Source organism: Salmo salar, chromosome ssa17, assembly GCF_905237065.1.
Source record: "Salmo salar chromosome ssa17, Ssal_v3.1, whole genome shotgun sequence".
Classification (NCBI taxonomy): Eukaryota; Metazoa; Chordata; class Actinopteri; order Salmoniformes; family Salmonidae; genus Salmo; species Salmo salar.
In genome coordinates, this window is record NC_059458.1 from 72,793,411 (window position 1) to 72,819,293 (window position 25,883).

Here is a 25,883-nt window from a genome sequence, read left to right on the forward strand (position 1 = left end):
ATACTCCTGGTGTGGTGCTCTCTATACTCCTGGTGTGGTGCTCTCTATACTCCTGGTGTGGTGCTCTCTATACTCCTGTTGTGGTGCTCTCTTTACTCCTGTTGTGGTGCTCTCTATACTCCTGGTGTGGTGCTCTCTGTACTCCTGGTGTGGTGCTCTCTATACTCCTGGTGTGGTGCTCTCTATACTCCTGTTGTGGTGCTCTCGATACTCCTGGTGTGGTGCTCTCTATACTCCTGGTGTGGTGCTCTCTATACTCCTGGTGTGGTGCTCTCTATACTCCTGGTGTGGTGCTCGCGATACTCCTGGTGTGGTGCTCTCTATACTCCTGGTGAGACTTTGACTTACAAGTTATGTCAAGAATCAGGAGAGAAAGGGATCAAATAAATAAATAAATAACATTGTTATTGACTGTATCTATGTATGAAAAGGGGAGTGGCCAGTGCATCTATGTCTCAAAAGGGGAGTGGCCAGTGTATCTCTGTCTCAAAAGGGGAGTGGCCAGTGTAGCTATGTATCAAAAGCAAAAGGGAGAGTGGCCAGGTCCTTTATTCATAAAGAGTCTCAGAGAAGGCGTGCTGATCAAATCAATTGTATTTACCACATGCCCTGAATACACCTGGTAAAATACACAAGAATAGAGCTATATACAGGGAGGACCAGTACCAGATCAATGTGGAGCTATATACAGGGAGGACCAGTACCAGATCAATGTGGAGCTATATACAGGGAGTACCAGTATCAGCTCAATGTGGAGCTATATACAGGGAGTACCAGTACCAGATCAATGTGGAGCTATATACAGGGAGTACCAGTACCAGATCAATGTGGAGCTATATACAGGGAGTACCAGTACCAGATCAATGTGAAGCTATATACAGGGAGTACCAGATCAATGTGGAGCTATATACAGGGAGTACCAGATCAATGTGGAGCTATATACAGGGAGTACCAGTACCAGATCAATGTGGAGCTATATACATGGAGTACCAGTATCAGATCAATGTGGAGCTATGTACAGGGAGGACCAGTACCAGATCAATGTGGAGCTATATACAGGGAGTACCAGTATCAGCTCAATGTGGAGCTATATACAGGGAGTACCAGTATCAGCTCAATGTGGAGCTATATACATGGAGTACCAGTATCAGATCAATGTGGAGCTATGTACAGGGAGGACCAGTACCAAATCAATGTGGAGCTATATACAGGGAGGACCAGTACCAGCTCAATGTGGAGCTATATACAGGGAGTACCAGTACCAGATCAATGTGGAGCTATACACAGGGAGTACCAGTACCAGATCAATGTGGAGCTATATACAGGGAGGACCAGTACCAGATCAATGTGGAGCTATATACAGGGAGTACCAGTACCAGATCAATGTGGAGCTATATACAGGGAGGACCAGTACCAGATCAATGTGGAGCTATATACAGGGAGTACCAGTACCAGATCAATGTGGAGCTATATACAGGGAGTACCAGTACCAGATCAATGTGGAGCTATATACAGGGAGCACCAGTACCAGATCAATGTGGAGCTATATACAGGGAGTACCAGTACCAGATCAATGTGAAGCTATATACAGGGAGTACCAGTACCAGATCAATGTGGAGCTATATACAGGCAGTACCAGATCAATGTGGAGCTATATACAGGGAGTACCAGTACCAGATCAATGTGGAGCTATACACAGGAAGTACCAGTACCAGATCACTGTGGAGCTATATACAGGGAGTACCAGTACCAGATCAATGTGAAGCTATATACAGGGAGTACCAGTACCAGATCAATGTGGAGCTATATACAGAGATCACCAGTACCAGATCAATGTGGAGCTATATAAAGGGAGTACCAGTACCAGATCAATGTGAAGCTATATACAGGGAGTACCAGTACCAGATCAATGTGGAGCTATATACAGAGATCACCAGTACCAGATCAATGTGGAGCTATATAAAGGGAGTACCAGTACCAGATCAATGTGAAGCTATATACAGGGAGTACCAGTACCAGATCAATGTGGAGCTATATACAGGGAGAACCAGTACCAGATCAATGTGAAGCTATATACAGGGAGTACCAGTACCAGATCAATGTGGAGCTATATACAGGGAGTACCAGTACCAGATCAATGTGGAGCTATATTCAGGGAGTACCAGTACCAGATCAACGTGGAGCTATTTACAGGGAGTACCAGATCAATGTGCAGCTATATACAGGGAGGACCAGTACCAGATCAATGTGGAGCTATATAAAGGGAGTACCAGTACCAGATCAATGTGGAGCTACAGTTGAAGTCGGAAGTTTACATACACTTAGGTTGGAGTCAGTAAAACTCGTTTTTCAACCACTCCACAAATTTCTTGTTAACAAACTGTAGTTTTGGCAAGTCGGTTAGAACATCTACTTTGTGCATGCCACAAGTCATTTTTCCAACAATTGTTTACAGACAGATTATTTAACTTATAATTCCCTGTATCACAATTCCAGTGGGTCAGAAGTTTACATACACTAAGTTGACTGTGCCTTTAAACATCTTGGAAAATTCCAGAAAATTATGTCATGGCTTTAGAAGCTTCTGATGGGCTAATTGACATAATTTAAGTCAATTGGAGGTGTACCTGTGGATGTATTTCAAGGCCTACCTTCAAACTCAGTGCCTCTTTGCTTGACATAATGGGAAAATCAAAATAAATCAGCCAAGACATTGCTCCCAAGGTTCATCCTTGGGAGCAATTTCCAAACGCCTGAAGGTACCACGTTCATCTGTACAAACAATAGTACGCAAGTATAAACACCATGGGACCATGCAGCCGTCATACCGCTCAGGAAGGAGACGCGTTCTGTCTCCTAGAGATGAACATACTTTGGTGCGAAAAGTGCAAATCAATCCCAGAACAACAGCAAAGGACCTTGTGAAGATGCTGGAGGAAACAGGCACAAAAGTATCTATATCCACAGTAAAACAAGTCATATATCGACATAACCTGAAAGGCCGCTCAGCAAGGAAGAAGCCACTTCTCCAAAACCGCCATAAAAAAGCAAGACTACGGTTTGCAACTGCACATGGGGACAAAGATCGTACTTTTTGGAGAAATGTCCTCTGGTCTAATGAAACAAAAATAGAACTGTTTGGCCATAATAACCATTGTTATGTTTGGAGGAAAAAGGGGGAGGCTTGCAAGCCGAAGAACACCATCCTAACCGTGAAGCACGTGGGTGGCAGCATCATGTTGTGGGGGTGATTTGCTGCAGGAGGGATTGGTGTATTTCACAAAATAGATGGCATCATGAGAAAGGAAAATGATGTGGATATATTGAAGCAACATCTCAAGACATCAGTCAGAAAGTCGGAAATTTGTCTTCCAAATGGACAATGACCCCAAGCATACTTCCAAAGTTGTGGCAAAATGGCTTAAGGACAACAAAGTCAAGGTATTGGAGTGGCCATCACAAAGCCCTGACCTCAATCCTATAGACAATTTGTGGGCAGAACTGAAAAAGCGTGTGCGAGCAAGGAGGCCTACAAACCTGACTCAGTTACACCAGCTCTGTCAGGAGGAATGGGCCAAAATTCACCAAATATTTTGTGGGAAGCTTGTGAAAGGCTACCCAAAACATTTAACCCAAGTTAAACAATGTAAAGGCAATGCTACCAAATACTAATTGAGTGTATGTAAACTTCTGACCCACTGGTAATGTGATGAAAGAAATAAAAGCTGAAATAAATCATTCTCTCTAATATTATTCTGACATTTCACATTCTTAAAATAAAGTGGTGATCCTAACTGACCTAAGACAGGGAATTTTTACTGGGATTAAATGTCAGGAATGGTGAAAAACTAAGTGTAAATGTAGTTGGCTAAGGTGTATGTAAACATCCGACTTCAACTGTATATACAGGGAGTACCAGTACCAGATCAATGTGGAGCTATTTACAGGGAGTACCAGTACCAGATCAATGTGGAGCTATATACAGGGAGTACCAGTACCAGATCAACGTGCAGAGGTACGATGTATTTGAGGGAGATATGTACATGAAGGCAGTGTAAAGTGACTAGGCATCAGGATAGATAATAATAAGGTATTTGAGGTAGATATGAACATGATGGCAGGGTAAAGTGACTAGGCATCAGGATAGATAATAATAAGGTATTTGAGGTAGATATGTACATGAAGGCAGGGTAAAGTGACTAGGCATTAGGATAGACAATAATAAGGTATTTGAGGTAGATATGAACATGAAGGCAGGGTAAAGTGACTAGGCATCAGGATAGATAATAATAATGTATTTGAGGTAGATATGAACATGATGGCAGGGTAAAGTGTCTAGGTATCAGGATAGATAATAATAAGGTATTTGAGGTAGATATGAACATGATGGCAGGGTAAAGTGACTAGGCATCAGGATAGATAATAATAAGGTATTTGAGGTAGATATGAACATGATGGCAGGGTAAAGTGACTAGGCATCAGGATAGATAATAATAAGGTATTTGAGGTAGATATGAACATGATGGCAGGGTAAAGTGACTAGGCATCAGGATAGATAATAATAATGTATTTGAGGTAGATATGTACATGAAGGCAGGGTAAAGTGACTAGGCATCAGGATAGACAATAATAAGGTATTTGAGGTAGATATGTACATGAAGGCAGGGTAAAGTGACTAGGCATCAGGATAGACGATAATAAGGTATTTGAGGTAGATATGTACATGAAGGCAGGGTAAAGTGACTAGGCATCAGGATAGACAATAATAAGGTATTTGAGGTAGATATGTACATGAAGGCAGGGTAAAGTGACTAGGCATCAGGATAGACAATAATAAGGTATTTGAGGTAGATATGTACATGAAGGCAGGGTAAAGTGACTAGGCATCAGGATAGATGATAATAAGGTATTTGAGGTAGATATGAACATGATGGCAGGGTAAAGTGACTAGGCATCAGGATAGATAATAATAAGGTATTTGAGGTAGATATGAACATGATGGCAGGGTAAAGTGACTAGGCATCACGATAGAGAATAATACGGGTAAAATAAAGAACAGAGTAGCAGCAGCAAATGATGAGTATAAAGTGTGTCTGTGTGAATGTGCGTGTATGTATGTATGTGTGTGTGTGTTTGTGATGTGTCGGTATGCATGTGTGTGTAGTGTTTGTGAATGTGTGAGGGTTTTATGTCGGTGTAAAAGTTTAGTGTGTGTGAGTGAGTGTGTATATGGTATGTATATAAAGTGGATGTGCGTAGGGTCAGTGCAGACAGTTCGGGTAACATTAATTGAATATTTAGCAGTCTGACTATTTAGCAGCCTTATGGCTTGGGGTAGAAGCTGTCTCTGAGCTTCTTGGTCTGAGAGCCGATGCTTCGATACTGTTTTCTGGTCCGCACCACCCTTTGTAGCGCTTTGCTGTCAAGGGCGGTGAAATTGCCATACCAAGTGGTGATGCAGCCAGTCAAGATGCTCTCAATGGTGCAGCTGTAGAACTTTTGCAGGATCTGAGGGCCCATGCCAAATCTTTTCAGCCTCCTGAGGAGGAAGAGGCACTGCTGTGCCCTCTTCACAACTGTGCGGGTGTGTGTGGACCATTTTAAGTCCTTAGTGATGTGGACAGCAGGGAACTTGAAGCTCTCGACCCGCTCCACAAAAGCCCTGTCGATGTGGATGGGAGTGTGCTTTCCCCTCTTTCTCCTATAGTCCACAACCAGCTCCTTGGTCTTATTAACGTTGAGGGAGAGATTGTTGTCCTGGCACCACACTGCTAAGTCTCTGACCTCCTCCCTGTAGGCTGACTCATGATGATGGTGTTGGAGTTACGCACGGCCACGCAGTCGTGGGTGAACAGGGAGTACAGCAGGGGACTAAGCACACACCCGTGAGGGGCCTCGTGTTGAGGGTCAGCGTGGCAGAAGTGTTGTTGCCTACCCTCACCACCTGGGGCAGGCCTGTCAGGATGTCCAGGATCTAGTTGCAGAGGGAGGGGTTCAGTCCCAGGGGCCCAAGCTTGGTGATGAGCATTGGAGGGGACTATGATGTTGAACGCTGAGCTGTAGTCTATGAACAGCAATCTCACATAGTTATTTCCCCTCTTGCCCAGGTTGGAGAGGGCAGTGTGCTGTGCAATTGAGGTTGTGTCATCTGTGGAGCTGTTGGTACGGTATGTGAATTGGAATGGGTTTAACGTGTCTGGGATGATGGTGTTGATGTGTGACATGACCAGCCTTTCAAAGCACTTCATAATTACAGATGTGAGTGCTACAGGGCGATAGTTATTTAGGCAGGTTACCTTGGAGCTCTTGGGAACAGGGACAACTGTGATCAATTAAAAGGATGTTGGGATTACAGACTGGGACAAGGAGAGATTGAAAATGTCTGTGAAGACACCTGCCAGCTGGTCTGTGCATGCTTTGAGAATACGCCCTGGTATTCCATCTGGCCTGGATGCCTTATGATTGTTAACCTGTTTTAACATTTTGCTCACATCGGCCATGGAAAGCGAGATCACACAGTCATATGGAAAAACAGGGGCTTTCACGCAAGGCACAGTGATATATTCCTCGAAGCGAGCATAAAAGGCATTTAGCTCGTTTGGGAGTTCTGCATCGCTGGACAGCTCATGGCTGGGTTTCCCTTTGTAATCCGTTATCGTCTGCAAACACTGCCACATACAACGAAAGTCGTAGCCGGTGAATTAGGATTACACCTTCCTCCTATATTGTCATTTTGCATGTTTGATGTCTCTTGTCAGAGGTCGTAGCGGGATTTATTGTATGACTCCATGTCCATGGCCCGTTCACTGTAAGCGGTAGCGCTAGCCTTTAGCCCAGCGCAGATCTAGGATCAGTTGTGCCTTTTAGATCATAATGGAAAATGATTAAATGGGCAGTGGGGATCTGATCCTAGATCAGCACTCCTACTCTGAGTGACACGCTTTGTGGATATTATTCTATTAGCTCAAGACAGCCCTGTCTGTTTCAAGGCACCATCAACAGCACAATCTCCCCAGGGAGATGCTATTAATGGGCCTCCTGCTAGTGAGAGATGAGCTGGATATAAACAAGGCCGTTTAGGCAGGAGGGAGATGAGACAGGAGGTCATTTTAGACTCCGAAAATGATGGGGTACACATTGTGACATGACAGTGGCCAGGAGCCTCTGGAGCGCTGACTCCGCAGCCAGTCGGCCAATGAGATGGTTATTTACTGCCTATTGAGCAAAACAACTGCAGGCCAGTAAACACTAGTCCTGCACTGGTCATGTGAGCATACAGTTGGCATCGATAAGGTGTGGACTGATAGGTAGATATGTAGGAGGCTCACCCTAACATTTCAGTAAGAGAAGACACGTTTGCCAGGTTTAAATTGAACAAGTGATTGACAGCAACCTATATAATTCGACTTAAATCAACAAGAAATAACTGATAGATAACCAAGTATGCAAAAGAGTCAATTGTAAGTGACAATTAGTCTAATGACCTCTGCGTTACGTAAAGATTCTGAAATACTTTCTCACGCAGGCTATTAATATGCGGGGCACATCTCACTCCAACATGTCAAATTTTCCATGAGCATTTCAATCAAAAGCAATCAATTCAAGGTCATGTTTTAGTGTTTACATTGTTGCAATGATCGAATTTAGGCTCATGTCGTGAGTTATTGCGGTAAACATTTAAAATAATTGATATGTTAAACTTATATTTTAAAATAAAATAATAACTTTAAATAAATAACCGCCCGAATCTTGTTCGTAAAAGTAGGCTTAAGGCCAAATACGTAATGTTTCTGGTATAGGATTGCAGATAAATGGTACAATTTGGGAATATGGTGGTGTGTCTAACCACAGGTTCTACAATAGCCTATTTCTGTTGAGCGACGGACCATTCCATCACCCCTCTATCATACGTCATGCTCAATATCAAACAAACCCAACCGACAGAAGAAAAAAAACGAATTTGGTGCTATCAGAAAAAAAACAGTAATCTAATTCGTGAAATATTTCTACTTGTTTCTCAATATCATGGCTAGGTAGTGTAGCTTAATTTAAATATGTATTTACGCACCACAAGTATAGTGCATTGATATGTTTAAATGCATACTTGTGTATGACAAAAAGAGGAAAAATATCGAGTTGAATTATTTGAACTATATTCAAGTTTAAAAGGTGATTATGAAAGCAGTCGTGGGGGAATCATATTTGATGCACACTGAAATGTGAATAAGCAGACAACCTATGTCCCTTACAACGAATTTAAAATGTTAATAATGTATAATGTAGGTTATATTTGAGTAATAATTTTTATTTTATTAGGAGGAATAATGTCTAATGTAATTACACTTTTCTGTGCAAAGAAGGAATCGGGGGAACTTGTGCATGGACTGTTATGTGAGCTCTCCACACAAGCGCGCGCTCTTACCCTTGCAGCTCTGGAAGAATAGGGATCCTCAAATAGATTCCAAATCACAGGTCGCCACTTTTTCCAGCGGCTGATATTAGGATCAACCACGTCCTCAATGCCGAGTCTTTTCCCCGTCTCTTCGTCGTCGTCTCCATTGTCAACGTTTATATCGAACACATCGAGCGCCTCCTCGGCGTCCCTGTGTTGGCGATAGGTCATCCAGCAGCAAGGCTCCACGTCCGTCTCATCGATTCCCCAGAAGGACAGCTCTTCCTCGAACAGCGGACCACAAACATCTGCTGGGCAATGGAGTTTCCCGGTTCGATAGTAGTTAAGGACATAAGCGAATACCCCTGGGTGGCGGTCAAAAAAGTATTCGTTGTTCCGCGTGTTGTACTCTATGAAGCCGGGGACTTGTTGCAGCTGATCCAAAACGGACTCGATGTCAGAATCGGAGGCAAGAAGGGCCAGCCGAGTCCCCGGCAGTGTCCTCAGCGTGTTCTTGTACGTCTCGTGCCTGGTTCCCCCAACGTTGAGGATTATCCTCTCGTTGTCGTCGAACTTACCCATCGCTCTGTATAAGACATGACTTGGTAAATAAGGTATATCGAGTGCAGTCCAGAGTAACAACGGGCACGGTGCTGTACACACCCAGTTGGGTTAGAAAATCTCACGAAAGCCCTTTTGGATTCAGCTGAGAGCAGCCACTCCAAATTCAGCCTGGAGCTCTCATTACGCTTGGTGAAAGTGCTTTACCAATCTCATCGTTGTTGGTGGTTTGGAAGAGAGGATCTTATCGCTTGTAAGACTCCCTCTAGTTCCTCCTTGTGCGAAGGATCTGTCAGCCAGTAGCTCCAAGCACAGGCAGCGCTGGTGATGTGTGCCTTGGGGGTGTCTTTACTCTCTTCTCCGCTCAACACTTGGACAGATGAAGTCAAACGAAACCATTCCAGTTATTGATTTGTAACCTTGAGCTCTGTGCCCTTTTTGTTAAGGTCATGCCATGCCGTGGTGAATAGCAAGTAAGCAAACCTGGATATGGTTCTCTCCGAAATGTGAGTCTTTGACGAGAAACGACGTCAAGGGCACACCCTCTCCCTTTCTGCACACAGGTTGTCTGTTGCTATAGTGTGTGTGTGCGTCCGTGTTACTAGCGATCCTCTCACACGTGCTCATGTTGCTATGTAGCAACGATCACTCATTACATTTGGATTGGCAATCAAAATAGTTTAAATCTCTGCCAACGAATAACTAGTGCAACTTTTTTCAGCTTTTATGATTCGCCGAAATAAGATGTTGAACGTGAGTGTTCTCAACAGGTCAGATTGCTTGACTGAGAAACATGGCTCGTGTGGATCCCGTTCTATTTCCATCACAGAGTGTGGTCCTACATTTCATAGTGCAATTATTTATAGGAATTATCTTCGATCTGGTTTCACACTGACGCGAGATGCGCTTTCAAAGCGAGGGAGCTGTCCTTTCAGCACCTTACATCTGTGACATCAGCAACCGCAGGAAAATGGTTCAACTTTCGGTTCCATTTGTTGGGTTCTATTTCAACACGTTGATTTAGCTCACCTGGCATGCTGAGTGGTTTAATTCGAGCAACATAGGCTATCAATTACATTCTCATAATAACTCGTGATTCGGACCAGTTGCCAAGAGAAAAACAGAACTGGTCAGGTCAGTGTCTCTCTCTCTCTGGTTAACGTGTTGAATAGATCGGCCACAATACACTCTTAGAAAAAAAGGTTCTGGATTTAACCAACATTTTTTATTTTGGTTCCAAATAGAACCCAATATGGAAGCCTATATGGAACGCAATGGTTCTATATGGAACCAATTCCGGTTCTATACATAACCTTAAGTGTTGCCATATATGAAGCAAGCATAGAACCCTTTTTGGAGTAGCATAACGCATAGGCCTATGTACTAACGCAGTAGCTATAGGCTTATACGCTACTAAAGTGCTGGGAATTAGCCAATGCGGAAAATAAACAAAATAAAGACATCGTGAAATCAAGGCACTCAAGCCTAAAATGTGACATCTCTTTGAATGTCTACACTTGGTTGGGTGGCACTAGAGAGCGAGTCTCCTTTGATGTGCCCAGTGCAGCTCAATCAACGGGATGAGGCGTTGAGAGGAGGATAGCTATAATTACGCGCATCATATTCCCCGATGTACATGCAGTAAAAACGTGCCACGCTCTGACTGAACAGTAACGAAAACTCATTTCTCATCTACAAAGGGGGAAAACTCCACTCCCATTCAAAGTTTATTTGTTTTAGAAATGTTAAATTACAATTTACAAACCGTAGCCAATGAGAAGAGTAGGCTATAGCCTACATATACAATTGGGCTGTAAATAGAAAAGGAGGGGGAAAACTAGGCTTTTCTCAAAATGGTTATCTATGGGGGGAAACAGAAGCCTCAATCTGGGACATGGTTCTGATCAGAGCAATTTAACCGTCCGTTTCATTGGCGTTTTGTTTAATACTATTGGGAGCCATTCATCATGCAACATTATGGCCTTCAGCACATGTGGACTGAAAGGGTCTTTCCCAATAAACAGCTCACTGGGCACAGATGCCAATTCAATGTCTAATCCATATGTTGGTTCAATGTAATTTCATTGAAATGACATGGAAACAACGTTGATTCAACCAGTGTGTGCTCAGTGGGAGGTATACTTCCACATGACCAATACAAGAACCAAACAACCAGCAGCACCTATCTATTCCCCCTCTCCCACAGCTCTTTGCTAAAAATAGAACAACCAGACTGCCAGAGAGCTGATCTTTATCAGGAAGTGAAGGGTAAAAAATAAGTTTCACAGAGCCAAGGTGGTTCCTAGGCTGCCTATATCAGCCATGTAGATCTGCATGGCCATTTCTCCAGGGAGAGGTCTTGCAGCCTGGGTTTGAATGCATTTGGGTTCAAGTGCAAGTCCAATTTTTACACAATATTTTTTTCATATTTTAAGCCACAGTCTACCCCAGAGGCACATTTAAATGCAGAAAGCACAATGTCCAAACTCTTTAAATATATGTCTCTGGTCTACCCACCCTCTCTGTCTAGTAGGCCTAATATCTATTTCATGGATATATTTAATCTGAATCAACTATAACTTAAGCAGCTAATATAAACAATATAATGAAAATCTTTCAGAATTATTACATTTTCATAAAACTAGGAGGGGGTTCGTATGAGTAGAGACATTTCCTAAAAATACCCTTCAACTAGCTTAGCTTAATGGCTAATGTTTGACCTTCCATTGTGTGGTACTCACAGCTTATTTTACACAGTTCAGACAAATTAATCTTTTCAGAGCAAATCAACTAAGACAAATTCAAATGGCACAAGTCTGAATGTGTCAAATCAGGCCTGATACAAAAACAGAACAGATAGCAGCACTTAGCTAACATTTAACATTTGGCAAGGAGCTATGGCAACAAGATACTTTCTTCAAGAGCAAGGAGCCATAGTACTGTAGCGAATGGCGGGGCAGGGAAGTGAACCCGGGTCGCTGGCGTGAAAAGCAAACACTCATTGCGCCAAAAGGGTTAAGCCACTTGGTGGGAATTGTGACATGGCTCATATATAGCGAGGATCGCTACACTGCCCCCTCCGAACAGGAAGGCACGTCCCCGTGCTTCAACTGCTCAGCCTCCTCACACATCCGGGCTGTGCTCTCCGATGGCTTCAAAGCCGCCATCCCACTTCTGACACCAGCATAGCAAACTGCAGGGTAGGGAAGCTGGCTTGAAAGGTCGCTGGCTTGAAAGGCAAACACCATTCACATCGCGCTGACAGGGTTAACCCACTTGATGGGAATTGTAACATGGCTCACGTCCAGCATAAGGACCACTACTATGTTTTGTTCACTGTAAGCTACTCCCATTTGACCAAATATATTATTATAGTCAGGAAACTAAAAGGTTTTCATGGATATTAGCCGAATCAAAAAAATGCATTTGTTCAAAAGAGTTTGACAACTTTGGCTCTGAGGATGAAAATGAAAGATAATTGGTTACAATTGTGATAGAGAAGGCTGTTAAGAAGCGATTCATTCTATACAAAGTCCTGAGAGCTTACTGAATCGGCAAAGCCTTGCCAATAGGAAGCCTTTTCAAACATCAGCTAACACTTTCACAGAACTATGAGAAAGTGACCTTGTGAAGGCTGAGATGCAGTGTTCCTGAACGCACACACAAACACACAACCTCCTTGCCGTCATTTCAGCATGAACTTTTTGTGCCGTCCTGTTCGGCCTATCCTAATTTTATCCCAGATCGTGAGCTCTCCCTGCTCTCTCTCTCTCCCAGTGGACTAGCTTGCTGACATTTAAGATGTCCAATGAACAAGCATCTACAGTTCTCTGTTCGTCCTCCACGATAAAGGTGGAGAGAGGACACAAAGAATCAAGGAAAGACTACATTGCAAACTAGTGCAAGACAATACCCTGGCAGACAATGGGTGTCTTTAGACCACACAGAGCTTCAGCAAACACCATGTGCTGGTTTCCAGGATACAGATGAAGCCTTGTCCTGGACTAAAAAACATGGTCAATTGAGAATCTCCATAAAAATTGGTTAGTCCAGGACTAGGCTTCATCTGTGTCTGGGAAACCAGCCCTTTGAGAAACGTTCAGGACTTTACTCAGTCTCAGGGGTCCTGACTACAGGTTTAGTGTAAATTGGCAGCAACAACAACAAAAACACATGGAATCGGATCTTTTGACTTCCGATTTATAGCACCAATCCTGATACAAACCCCATCCTCCATATGCGACCTCTGTCCGGAAGCTCAGATCAGATGTTTTTGCTCTGAAGTGCTCTTTTGTGTGTTCTTTTGTTGCACAGTACCTTCTGTTACCGTGACAACCACCCCAACATTTAAAATGAACATTCAGAGCCTACATCAGTGTGAATACGCAAATCTGATATGGGTCACATGTAAATCTGAGTGTGGACTTTCAGAAAAAAAGACTGGATATAGGATGAAAATCAGTTTTGGGTTCTTAGGGTAGCTGTGTAAACAAGCCTTAGGCTAAACAGCATATCCTTATGCATTATTCAAATTTGGAAAGTGATTTGAACCCTACATGTCAAATGACGTCAGTTGAGCTATTAACCTGTAGTTTCCTTACAGGGTTTAGTGGGTGTGGAAAAGAGGACCACAACAAGCAGAACCACAGGGTTGCGTTCAATACGGCATGTAACTCAAAACATTTGGTGCCTGATGAACACGGCCCTGGTATCATAGCACTGGTTACATGTGAAAGGACTCCCTTTGCTGCCACTGAGTGTAATTTAAGTTTATTTAACTATTTGACAAGCTCGGGTATTGCAGTGAAAGTCAGTTGAATCTCTGGGGTAAATTTGGACCTGATTAGATGGAAACTGAGGTGCGTTCTGCTAATTAAAAGAGGCATATTAATTTGTGGTGAATGACTGTGAACCTTCATAATTAAGCTACAAGTATACAGTACATGTCTAGCTAATATAGCTTCAGGATATTATTTAGGGATTTTAATGTTTCTTTAAAACATTCTTCCCTCTTGCTAAAACATCTGGTCAATTATTTTTGAAGTGTTTGTCTGACATTCAGTCAAGGCAATGCGGTTCTGACTGCTATATAGCTCAGTTGGTAAGAGCATGAAGCAAGCAACATCCAGGATTAGGTTGTGGGTTCAACTCCTGCAGGGAATGACATACACAAAGTGTAAGGTGCTTTGGATAACAGTGTCTGGTTAGAGGCATATACTGTTATATAAGGCAACGGTCAGACTATTTGTGATCTCTCTCAATGTAGAGAGGAAATAGTTTAAATGTTTTACATTTGAACTGACATTTTGATTTTGCTCAGATACAAGCAGGTCTAAAAGTCTAAAAGCGTCTGACAAAGATTCTTCTGGGGAATTGCATTGAAGTATTGTGTTCCTCTACCGCCATCTTCTGTATACAGAGGGCCATTACAAAGTGCAGTCTGACTGCTCTTTTCTCAGTGGAATTATAGCAGTAGATATCCACTGCCTGCTGTGGGTAGGTTTTTGACTTAAAGCTCTATTGCGCTTAGCTCATTCATCCACATGTCAGCCTGAGGTATGAATGATACTGCAAATCAAATCAATCCATCAAATAGATTCATGAAATGGAGTAAATATTCACACAAAAAGGGTTGCCACATAGCACCTTTATTTTCTAGTAAGGAGTGGAACATTTTCTCCCATCTTTCAAGGTTCCTCAGTTATGCATACCCAAGAGCACAGCTATACAAAATAAATAGAGTTAGTCGACAAATGACCTCTCAAACAGGAGACAAACATCGCAGTGTTTCTATAGTTTCAAGATATATGAATTGTGTGTTCGCTAAATATTTGCTCCAAAGCTATAGTTATCACAAGACAAGACATTTGTCAGTGTTTTGAAAAGTCTTGTGGTACAGCATTTCTACACAGACATGATTATTTGATTGCTGGTACAGTATTACTACACAGTTCATGTCACCATATTCCCTACATAGTGCACTACTTTTGACCAGAGGCCTACTATATAGGGAATAGGTAGGGTGCAATTTAAGATGAAACCAATGAGATTATTTGATTTCTGTTCTATCCTGTAGTTTCAATGGGTTGGTGCTAACCAGAGGCTAACTTCTGTGTTAACTACAGTCAACAATAGATCACATAAAATACTTAAAAGGAAACAAATATAAAACAGAGCACATTGCATGGTTGTGTTGGCTAAATACACATATAGTGCTTAATCTGAACTACAAAACTGGACAAAGGCCAAAATAGAACACAAATTAATTCAGACCTGGGCTCTCCAACTCTGCTCCTGAAGAGCTACCCTCCGGTAGATTCCCACAAACCCGTTAAAACTAACTTATCAACCAGCTAATTATTAGGATCACATGTGCTAGATTAGGGTTGGAGAGAAACCCAGTGGACAGTAGCTCTTCGGGAACAGGGTTGGAGAGAAACCCAGTGGACAGTAGCTCTCCGGGAACAGGGTTGGAGAGAAACCCACTGGACAGTAGCTCTTCAGGAACAGGGTTGGAGAAAAACCCAGCGGACAGTATCTCTTCAGGAACAGGGTTGGAGAGAAACCCAGTGGACAGTAGCTCTTCAGGAACAGGGTTGGAGAGAAACCCACTGGACAGTAGCTCTTCAGGAACAGGGTTAGAGAGAAACCCAGTGGACAGTAGCTCTCCAGGAACAGGGTTGGAGAGAAACCCAGTGGACAGTAACTCTCCAGGAACAGGGTTGGAGAGAAACCCAGTGAACAGTAGCTCTCCAGGAACAGGGTTGGAGAGAAACCCAGTGGACAGTAACTCTCCAGGAACAGGGTTGGAGAGAAACCCAGTGGACAGTAACTCTTCAGGAACAGGGTTGGAGAGAAACCCGCTGGACAGTAGCTCTCCGGGAACAGGGTTGGAGAGAAATCCAGTGGACAGTAGCTCTCCGGGAACAGGGTTGGAGAGCCCTGATTTAGACTACGTCATCAATACATTCATAATTGTCCTGCATCTCCCTCTAGTAAGATAACTCATGCAGTTGTATTCACCAGGACATTAAAGATCAGTTGCAGAGAAAAACACATGCATAAGATGTCTGAAAACAGGCAAATCATACCACAAGCCAAACATCACAAGCTTGCACTTGTATCTGGTAGACTCGAGTACGTAGTAGAAAAAAACTAAATGTAGCCATTTATAGTTAACTATGTTTGACATTTTGTATTATTTTGACTATTCTATGACGTACGGATTGCAGTTGCAAGATTGCATAACAACACACACTTTGGAGTCTTTATATTTAGGGCCGTAATGACCCTTTCTAAAAGATGGTAGCATATAATGAGATGTACAGGGTTTCTAAGCAGCAGTCACGTGATGAAAACACATTTACAGGTGCCTTACATACTAACTAAAGTTTGGTTCAAGGATGGAAAACTCAGGCCTCATACTTGGGGCCTGACATGGAAAAGCTCCAGACCTAAGTCAAAGGTTATATGGAGTTAGGCTTCTGGGGATTTCATTTGTCAGGAGTAAGCCCTAACCATACACATAGGCCTAGCCAGGGATCTGCTATGCTTTAAGGGATGGCACAGAAAAATCACCTTTATCACACACAACCTTGGACAAAATCCTTTCACATTGATAGCTGCCCTTTCTTATTCAACTGCGAGCCAAAAGCAAGAGCATTATTGAACAGACTGCAGTAGTGCCATTAAGAATGAGGAAATACATGTATGGCTTTATTCATGTACAGTTTAAAACAACCCCCTTTTTTCCTGTTCATTCCAGCCTGTTACGTCGTCTGAGCCCAGTTGTAGGCATTTCTTCTGGAATGCTCTGGGCAAGGCCTATGTCCTCAATGTTTGTCTCACAAGAATCGTCCAAGGAGGGCATGTCCTCCTCCTCAGCATCGGTCGCTGAGTACTCATCCTTGGATTCAGGGTGGTGCTGCTGGTGGTGGACTGGCTCCTCCTCTTTCACGACACCACTTTGATCGTCTTCCGCAGGAGCGACCAGCTCTGGCGAGGTGTCGCTGTGGGCTGCCAGAGACTCGATGAGGTCATCCAGGTTCCTCTCGCACTGCGGCTCTGAAAGACAGAAAAGGGAAAAGTTGCGACCATGCGCCACAGTCACCGCAAATAGACACCCCATTTCAGGATGGTGTGTTTGAGTCATGATGTCAATACTGCTTATGTGGATCATGTATGATGGGGTGTGTGACTCTGGCTGCCCAACTCATTTTCCCCAAGACAAATAAAGTAAATTTTGCCCCCCAAAAAAACTTGTTTGTTCACTGTAAAAAAAAGTCAGAAAGTTACTTTTTGGAGCTGAATGCCAAACCATTCAGGAGAGAGGTGCTCCAACCTGGCCCATTTTGGATACCATACCAAGAAAACCAGAGTAATATCAAATAAGGAACACGACAGAATACATTTAAAATGTGTCTTTTTTTGTTGCAACGGAAAACAAAATAGTTTATTTTTATCCAGGGGCCTCATTTATCTATTGTGCTGAATTTCAAACTAAATTCTGGGCACGTGGAGATCCTAGAATTTGCGTACGCAACAAATTGTGGAGGTGTTGGCAGAATGTTTTAATCTTTTTACAGTGACTTTTTCAAACTAAACATGCGAGACCCAAACTGCGAATTCCGCAAGATTGACTGTCTATTTGAGAAATGTTAAACTAAGTGCTACAGCCCACACTGCTTCAACACAAAAGACCAACTGTTGTTCATCAATAGATTGTTTCTATCTCCTGCCTTGGTATAGGCTCTGAGATGAAACATGTTATGAGGTCACACTCCTGCACGGTAATACTCCATAGCCTACTGTTAAATACTTGAAATAGCCTAGGCTGCCAGTCTATTTCCTGTCAGGTAGCTTAACCTATTGAATGGTAATTATTTGTCCTATTGTAGCAGGAATAAACCATTCATGTCAGAAAAGGACAGATGTCCTGCAATATGATTGATTTGCATAATAAATATACAAGCCCAGCGATCTCCTTACCAACGGAAAATCTGTTTCATCATTACGCTTCGTGTTTATCAGCATTGTTAGTAATTACAGTAATTACAGTGTCACCAAGCAACGCAGCTTCCACAAAATAACAATATTTGCTTGCAATACAATTCTTCAACGACAAGAAGTTGTGTGTAGACAGAGTCTGAGGTGTGTGTGGAGAAACGTACACTTTCCTGTCAAGTTCAAATATGATAAATACCAACCATAGCGGGAAAAAAAACTTACTAAACGTAAGGTTTAGTCTTTTTGTTTTGCGTACGCACCTTTGATAAATGAAACCCAAAGTAGTCCCTATTTGTCTGTTTTCTTCCATTTGGTGCCTAATGAACATGTCCCAGCAGGAGGTGGGGCCACATACCTTCAATGTTAAGGGGTGGGCAGTCCATGCCTCTCTTCTTCATCAGGTGGCGGATGGACTGGAGTTGGGACATGATCTCGTTCTTCTGTTCCTGGGCCACAGACTTGACACTGGAGAGGAGCAAAATGGCCAGGAGAGAGCAGGGTCACTGAGGACAGAACTCTGGGAAACGCAGTCCCTGACCGGTTGCCCTTCGTAGGTTCAGTTTATAGCTCCGGGATGAAGTTTCTCTAGGGACAGATCTAGGATCAGCTTCCCCAATCCTAACTTTAACCATTAGTCAGGGAAATGCCAAACTGAGACTCAAATATAATCGAGGTCTAGGCCCTAGGGGCCACTTCACCCAACACCCAGTTGATACAGAAATGTGCTTCGGTAAGACACAATCTCCTATTTGGTGCCTAGTCAACACACCCCAGAGTCTATTACCATAAACCCTCTTAGATTCAGCAGAGTCAATAGTGTCAACAGTTTATCAAGACCATGCAACGTCCCCTAATAACTGCTATTACTACCTGGTCTGGATAAACTGCTCTTAATCACGACGGACATGTATTTATTTACATGGGGTATTATTTACAGAGCAATATTACACAGAAACAGAAGACAAACCGGAGCTCAGTGGTTTATGGGTCAGTTGGCTGACTTACCAACTTGTCAATGGGTCCAGTTGGGTGAGAATGGAGTTGAGCATCTTCTCTGTTTGCGCTAGCCGCTGCTCCAGCTCTGTAAGCTGATTCTCTATGGAAAGAGACAAAGCCACCATGTAAAACAAACAGCTGGTTCTCTATGAAAAGAGACAAACCACCACCATGTAAAACCATGTAAAAAAGCATCTGCATGATGGGTAAGATAAACATAGGTATGCAAACAGACCCTTGTGGCACACCACATGGACACAGCACACACCTGTCTCCTCCGACTTCTTGGGACCTTTGGCATCCTTGTTCTTTTGGGCTTGGGAGTCATCTGCAGACTTGATCTTAGAGAGAAGGGAGATATCAAAAGTCTGAACTGTATGTGTGTTTAGTCCACTCAGGCTCAGACTGACAGTATTACCATAGTTCACACAATCACATTTGCTCTGATTAGCAATCAACTTTACTCCAATCCCGCTGTCTGTCAGTCTGTATGCATGTTTAAATATCCCCATGCAACCCCATCACAATCATCACTGCTACAACGTTTTTCAATGGTGGAATTCCTGCTCCAGCCTATACCTTCAGAAATTTGTACGCTGCAAAGAGGCCGACTCCGATGGCGTAGAGCGGCATCAGCGTGAACACGTAGCCCTTGTTGCTGTTGGTTTTGTATTTGTCACCCTTCATCTCCTGCTCCATCATCACCTTCATCTGCTGCATGTTCTCCAGGGTCTGAGCTTTGTTCATGGAGCCAGCCGTGTTCTTGTTGACCGGCTGCCCTCTCACTGCACCTGGTCCTGGTCCCGGTCCCGCTGAGAAATAACGTGACAGAATTAGACGATGGTGATGATTATGATGAACAGGCCTATTCATGACAGTTGTCTTATTGCTAAATCCTTAACAGGCTACGATGTTGCACACTTTTGCAAATAGACAGATATCTTGTTTTAAATAAGTTTGACAATTTTGAACATAGTAAAAACGTTAGGCTACTAAACAAATATGCCACGGCAGGAGCAACACATTGCATAGGCTAGGCCTACACAATATGACGGTGCAGTCACATTGCCAATTCAAATACTATTTTAAAATTCATGCTACCTTTTCTGTTGTAGCGAGCATCAAAACCTCTTGTTTCCTTCGCTCCGGATCCTACGCCGAACATTCTAGGGAACACCACAAACGCAAACAACACCGCCGTAAATGCGACAACCACTTGCTGGGACGATGAGAAAACCATATCCTTCTGCACCGTAAAGCACCAGAACAGCGACGAAAATCAACCGGAGCCTTTGGTCCAGACGTGCAACACCGAATCTTTAGCGTTTCTAGGCTATTACGCAGAAGGGAAACTGACTCATTGCCACTTCAAGCTGAAAACCACGTAAATCCTGTGCTGACTACTGAGGTATATATGAACGGTGCTGACTGAAGATAAACAGCTGCTTCTTCTTCGTCATCTTCTTCAGGACTTGGTTGACGGATCGCATCCAACTTTTAGGTGTATACACCGCCACCTATTGTACTGGAGTGTGAGGCCAGTCACGGCCTATCTATTCTGATACAAATATATATGCAACATGTAGTGTCGGTCCCATGTTTCATGAGCTGAAATAAAAGATCCCAGAAATGTTCCGTAAGCACAACAAGTTTCTCAACTTTTGTGCACACATTTGTTTAAATCCCTGTTAGTTAACAGAGGAGGGGTTTCTCCTTTGCCAAGATAATCCATCCACCTGACAGGTATGGCATGTCAATAAACTGATTAAAAAACATGCTCAATACACCGGTGCACCTTGTGCTGGGGAAAATAAAAGGCCACTAAAATATGCAGTTTTGTCACACAAAACATGCCACAAATGTCTCAAACAAATATCTCAAGTTTTGAGGGAGTGTGCAATTGGCATGCTGACTGCGGGAATGTCCACCAGCGATGTTGCCAGATAATTGAAAGTTAATTTCTCTACCACAAGTCGCTTCCAACATCGTTTTAGAGAATTTGGCAGTGTGTCCAACCGGCCTCACAACTGCAGACCATGTGTATGGCGTCTTGTGGGTGAGGGGTTTGTGGATGTTAACAAAGTGCACCATGGTGGCGGTGGGGTTAAGGTATGGACAGGCTTAAGCAATTGCATTTTATCGATTGCAATTTCGATGCACAAAGTTACCGTGACGAGATCCTGAGGCCCAGTGGTGTAAAGTACTTAAGTAAAAATACTTTAAAGTATTACTCAAGTAGTTTACTATTTATATTTTTACTTAACTAAATTTCAAAAGAAATGTACTTTTTACTCACATTTTCCCTGACACCCAAAAGTACTCGTTACATTATGAATACTTAGCAGGACAGGAAAATGGTCCAATTCACGCGCTTATCAAGAGAACCTCCCTGGTCATCCCTACTGCTCTGATCTGGCGGACTCACTAAACACACTTAATTTGTAAATTATGTCTGAGTGTTGGAGTGTGCCCCTGGCTTTCCAGTAAATAAAAATAACAAGAACGGTGCCATCTAGTATGCTTATTATAAGGAATTTGAAATTATTTGTACTTTTACTTTTGATAATTAAGTATATTTTAGCAATTACATTTACTTTTGATACTTAAGTATATTTAAAACCAAATACTTTTAGACTTTTACTCAAGTAGTATTTTACTGGGTGACTCACTTTTACTTGAGTCATTTTCTATTAAGGTATCTTTACTTTTGCTCAAGTATGACAACTGGGTAGCTTTTCCACCAATGTATTATCATGCCATTCATCTGCCGCCATCACCTCATCATCACAGCATCACACTGCATGGCCCCATGTCACAAGGATCAGCACATAATTCCTGGAAGCTGAACTTCACACAGCCATTGAAGAGGAGTTGGACAACATTCCACAGGCCACAATCAACATCCTGATCAACTCGATGCATTTTTTACATTTTACATTTTAGTCATTTAGCAGACGCTCTTATCCAGAGCGACTTACAGTAGTGAATGCATACATTTCATACACGATATATTTTTTCTGTGTTGGCCCCCGGAATCGAACCCACAACCCTGGTGTTGCAAACACCATGCTCTACCAACTGAGCTACAGGGAAGGCTGATGCGAATGAGATGTGTTGCGCTGCGTGAGGCAAATTGTGGTCAGAACAGATACTGACTGCTTCTCTGATCCACGCCCAGGGCTTTTTTTTTAAAGGTATCTGTGACCAACAGATTTTATTTATTTATTTTATTTATTTCACCTTTATTTAACCAGGTAGGCAAGTTGAGAACAAGTTCTCATTTACAATTGCGACCTGGCCAAGATAAAGCAAAGCAGTTCGACAACATACAAAAACACAGAGTTACACATGGAGTAAAACAACATACAATCAATGATGCAGTAGAAAAAAAAAGACTATATACAATGTGAGCAAATGATGTGAGATAAGGGAGGTAAAGGCAAAAAAATGCCATGGTGGCAAAGTAAATAAAGTATAGCAAGAAAAACACTGGAATGGTAGAATTGTAGTTTGAAGAAAGTTCAAAGTTAAAATATAAATAATATGGTGCAAAGGAGCAAAATAAATAAAATAAATAAATACAGTAGGGGAAATGGTAGTAGTTTGGGCTAAATTATAGATGGGCTATGTACAGGTGCAGTGATCTGTGAGCTGCTCTGACAGCTGGTGCTTAAAGCTAGTGAGGGAGATAAGTGTTTCCAGTTTCAGAGATTTTTGTAGTTCGTTCCAGTCATTGGCAGCAGAGAACTGGAAGGAGAGACGACCAAAGGAGGAGTTGGCTTTAGGGGTGACCAGAGAGATATACCTGCTGGAGCGCGTGCTACAGGTGGGTGCTGCTATGGTGACCAGTGAGCGGAGATAAGGGGGGACTTTACCTAGCAGGGTCTTGTAGATGACCTGGAGCCAATGTGTTTGATGATGCATATCTGTATCCCCAGTCATGTGAAATCCATAGATTAGGGCCTAATTAATTTATTTCAATTGACTGATTTCCTTATGAACTGTAACTCAGTCAAATCTTGGAAATCGTTGTACGGTGCTTTGATATTTTTTTTACATTATTACCTTCATTAGTCCTCTTCCTCTACGGATGTGAAATCAAGCCCTAGACACCACCACCTACACTCATTAAAAACCCACTGCCCCATTCCACCCTATCTGCTCCTGCACCATGCCAACGGCCTGGGAGGACGGGACACCAGCCCTCAACACACCCTGGAACTCTTCTGAAGTCACATTTCATATAGCCAAATATGTCTCTGCTGCTGCCACCACAACATCTATTTTCTGTGATTTACATTTCATTTCTGTGGTACAGTTGATAACCATTGATATGAACGCTAAGAAGCCAAACTTACTGAAGCATAAATCACTCGTTGGCCTATCCCTCTGTGCTGACACAAATCTCCTACTCACCTCCTTCCTACACACTGCTGCAACATGACCATAAACGCAAGATTAACAGCTCTTATTGTGTGACTTCCTTGATTGAGAATGTGTTTATTAATGCGGCTGCTTCAGTAACTGTAGTTGAGTTAACCTAGTGAATGTTACTGCCACCCATTGACCTGGAGTGAAAACACACACACACACACACACACACACACACACACACACACACACACACACACACACACACACACACACACACACACACACACACACACACACACACACACACACACACACACACACACAAAACTAGTGCATCCACTTCTTTGTTAACAATAGTCCTAGATCGCACATTGTTTAATTATATCTTAGAACATTTTAACAGGATGATTTAATAATATTGAATTTCGCCCAAATACAAATCCAGTCAGGATGTTCCCCTGCACTACCTGGCCAACTCACAATAGAAGTAAATATAAGAAATTCTGATAGCTGCTACTTGGAAGGATTCAACTACAGAAAGGAATTTGAATGTAACCTGACTCTTTATCATCAAACCCACGGGCCCTTTGGAGAAGGTGATAGATAATTAGGGCTACAGACTGGTGACAGACATCTCTGGAATAGGTTGCTTGCATACAGCTTTTTGATACCATTTATACTCTTTCAACTATAACCACGCTGAAATGTGCAGACTGACTCAACTTAGATTGCTTCAACACAGATTTTTGCTACCATTCATGCTTTATACACTGTAACGCTTGTTGTATCCCCATTCATTTCAATGATGGAATGCAGGCTTCAACAGTACGAAAAAGTATTAAAATGTATGCACTCACTACTGTAAGTCTCTCTGAATAAGACCGTCTGCTAAATTACTAAAATGTAAAACAAATCTAATAAGCATAAGCACTCCATAGGCTACAATGGGAAGTATTTGATTCGCCAACAGCTCTTGAACCGTTAAAGCTACAAACACCAAACCAACGCTGACATATACAGACTGACGCAACGTAGATTACTCGTCAAAAGATTGTGGATACTATTTGTACTTTTGGAACTATAACCATTTTAAATTAGCATAAAAGCTCCTTAGACTTCAAAGGCAAAATGTGGATTCGCCACTGCTCTTGAAACATTTAAACTACAAATACCAACCAAATGCTGAAATTTGCAGACTGACTCAACTTAGATTGCTTCAATACAGATTTTTGCTACCATTCATGCTTTATACACTATAACGCTTGTTGTATCCCCATTAATTTCAATGACGGAATGCAGGCTTCAACATTAACTGAAATCGTTGCCACAGAACTTACAGGTTGTTGAAATGAAAAAATTTTGAGAGCTTAAAAAGACATTCTATGGCTTATAATGTTATAGTACTCACTCTAGCCTACAATACTACCCCATTAAAAAACTCCACACCTACAAACCAACCTAAAACAACGCACTTTAACTAACCCATAGCCAATGACAACCCTATTACTACCACTACTACTTTTAATTCACAACCTTCAATACTTCCCTGCATGTCAGGCACTGCTTCATGACACCAACCAGTCATGTGGAAAACATAAAATAGCTTGAGGCAAGTCACAAAACCTATCCCGTGAGCACAAACACACGCCTTGGTCAAACACCTGCTCCATGAGCATTCACACACACACACACACATTAACACAAACAGCTAGTACTAGTGCATAACTAACACCCCTATTGACCTTTTTGTCTTAATCCATGTCCTTTTACTTTGTGTCACAGATATTATATCAGGCTATTTAATTCTTGAACAAAATGTTTTTCTCCTAAAATACTTGATGTTAAAAGATGCTCATTTAAAAATAAAAAAGAACGTTTGTTCACTTTCTGGATTTCAAAATAATTTGTTACATAAACAATGATGTCACTTTTGTATAGCAATAATTTCAGATTCAGAAAACCTTCATGTCCCCAGGGGGGCAATTTATTTTGCCGCAGTCATAAAATATATCACTTTTAAAAATAGCAAAGGATATTTCCAAGCAATTAGGCAGGGTAAGTGCAGTTTCATAGTGCAAGTGCCAAGTGCAATTAGTCCAATATTTTATTAAGTTGCAGAATTGCATTTGGAATAAAAGTACTTGGCCCTATTTTTTGTAACTTTCGGTAGTCTGTACCTGCATCCAGAGGGAAGGAGCTGGTATTCGGAGTGGATGGGAAGAGTGAACTGCTATTTTATTAGCCTTCTGGAGGGCTCTGCCCAGGTAGAGAGATGACAGTTCCTGCTGTTGCTGCCCCATGATTTTCCTGCAAGTCCTGACTATCTTTCAGAACCTATTTTTCTGTGCAACTCTGATATTCCCAAACCAGCAGGTCAAGTAGTAGGACAGAATGCTCTCAATGAATGATTTATAGAGAACCATGATGGTTAGATCAACATTCTAAAAGTACTGTTTCCGTAGGAAATACAGTCTCTGTTGGCCTTTCTTCAATATAGCGCTACTACACTGATCCCAGGACAGCTTGTTGTCAGTCACTAGCCCAAGGTATTTGT

At 42.3% G+C, this 25,883-nt stretch overlaps 2 protein-coding genes across 5 annotated transcripts in view; both read right to left on the reverse strand.

Moving 5' to 3' along the window:
* The window catches only part of LOC106586287 (potassium voltage-gated channel subfamily C member 2), a 97,048-nt gene extending 87,320 nt beyond the window's left edge, over positions 1 to 9,728 (reverse strand). For 2 of the 3 annotated variants that reach the window (XM_045700089.1, XM_045700088.1), the window contains exon 1: positions 8,423 to 9,727. In XM_045700089.1, coding sequence (XP_045556045.1) covers positions 8,423 to 8,974 — 552 coding nt within the window. In that variant the 5' untranslated portion in view covers positions 8,975 to 9,727. Of the gene's footprint in view, positions 1 to 8,422 lie in introns of all 3 variants that reach the window. The other variant, XM_045700087.1, reaches the window with a different exon arrangement.
* Positions 9,729 to 14,585: 4,857 nt separating this feature from the next.
* LOC123723649 (uncharacterized) lies at positions 14,586 to 20,431 on the reverse strand. 2 transcript variants are annotated; one of them, XM_045700091.1, is made up of 6 exons: positions 20,057 to 20,431; positions 19,535 to 19,761; positions 19,224 to 19,296; positions 18,965 to 19,055; positions 18,315 to 18,424; positions 14,586 to 17,017 (listed from the first exon to the last, which is right to left on the reverse strand). In XM_045700091.1, the coding sequence occupies exons 1-6, from the start codon at positions 20,193 to 20,195 to the stop codon at positions 16,710 to 16,712; spliced, it is 948 nt and encodes a 315-aa protein (XP_045556047.1). In that variant the 5' UTR covers positions 20,196 to 20,431; the 3' UTR covers positions 14,586 to 16,709. The 2 variants fall into 2 exon arrangements, with proteins under 2 accessions (XP_045556047.1, XP_045556046.1); XM_045700090.1 differs by having other exon boundaries at positions 19,535 to 19,767; positions 20,057 to 20,430.
* Between the last annotated feature and the right edge of the window lie 5,452 nt (positions 20,432 to 25,883).

Coding starts and splice junctions, on each gene's coding strand:
- LOC123723649 (XM_045700090.1), bottom strand. CDS start 20,195: ATGGTTTTCTCATCGTCCCAGCAAGTGGTTGTCGCATTTACGGCGGTG. Junction 19,056..19,223: donor CAAGAAGTCGGAGGAGACAG/GTGTGTGCTGTG, acceptor CTCTTTCCATAG/AGAATCAGCTTACAGAGCTG. Junction 18,425..18,964: donor CTGGACCCATTGACAAGTTG/GTAAGTCAGCCA, acceptor GCTCCTCTCCAG/TGTCAAGTCTGTGGCCCAGG.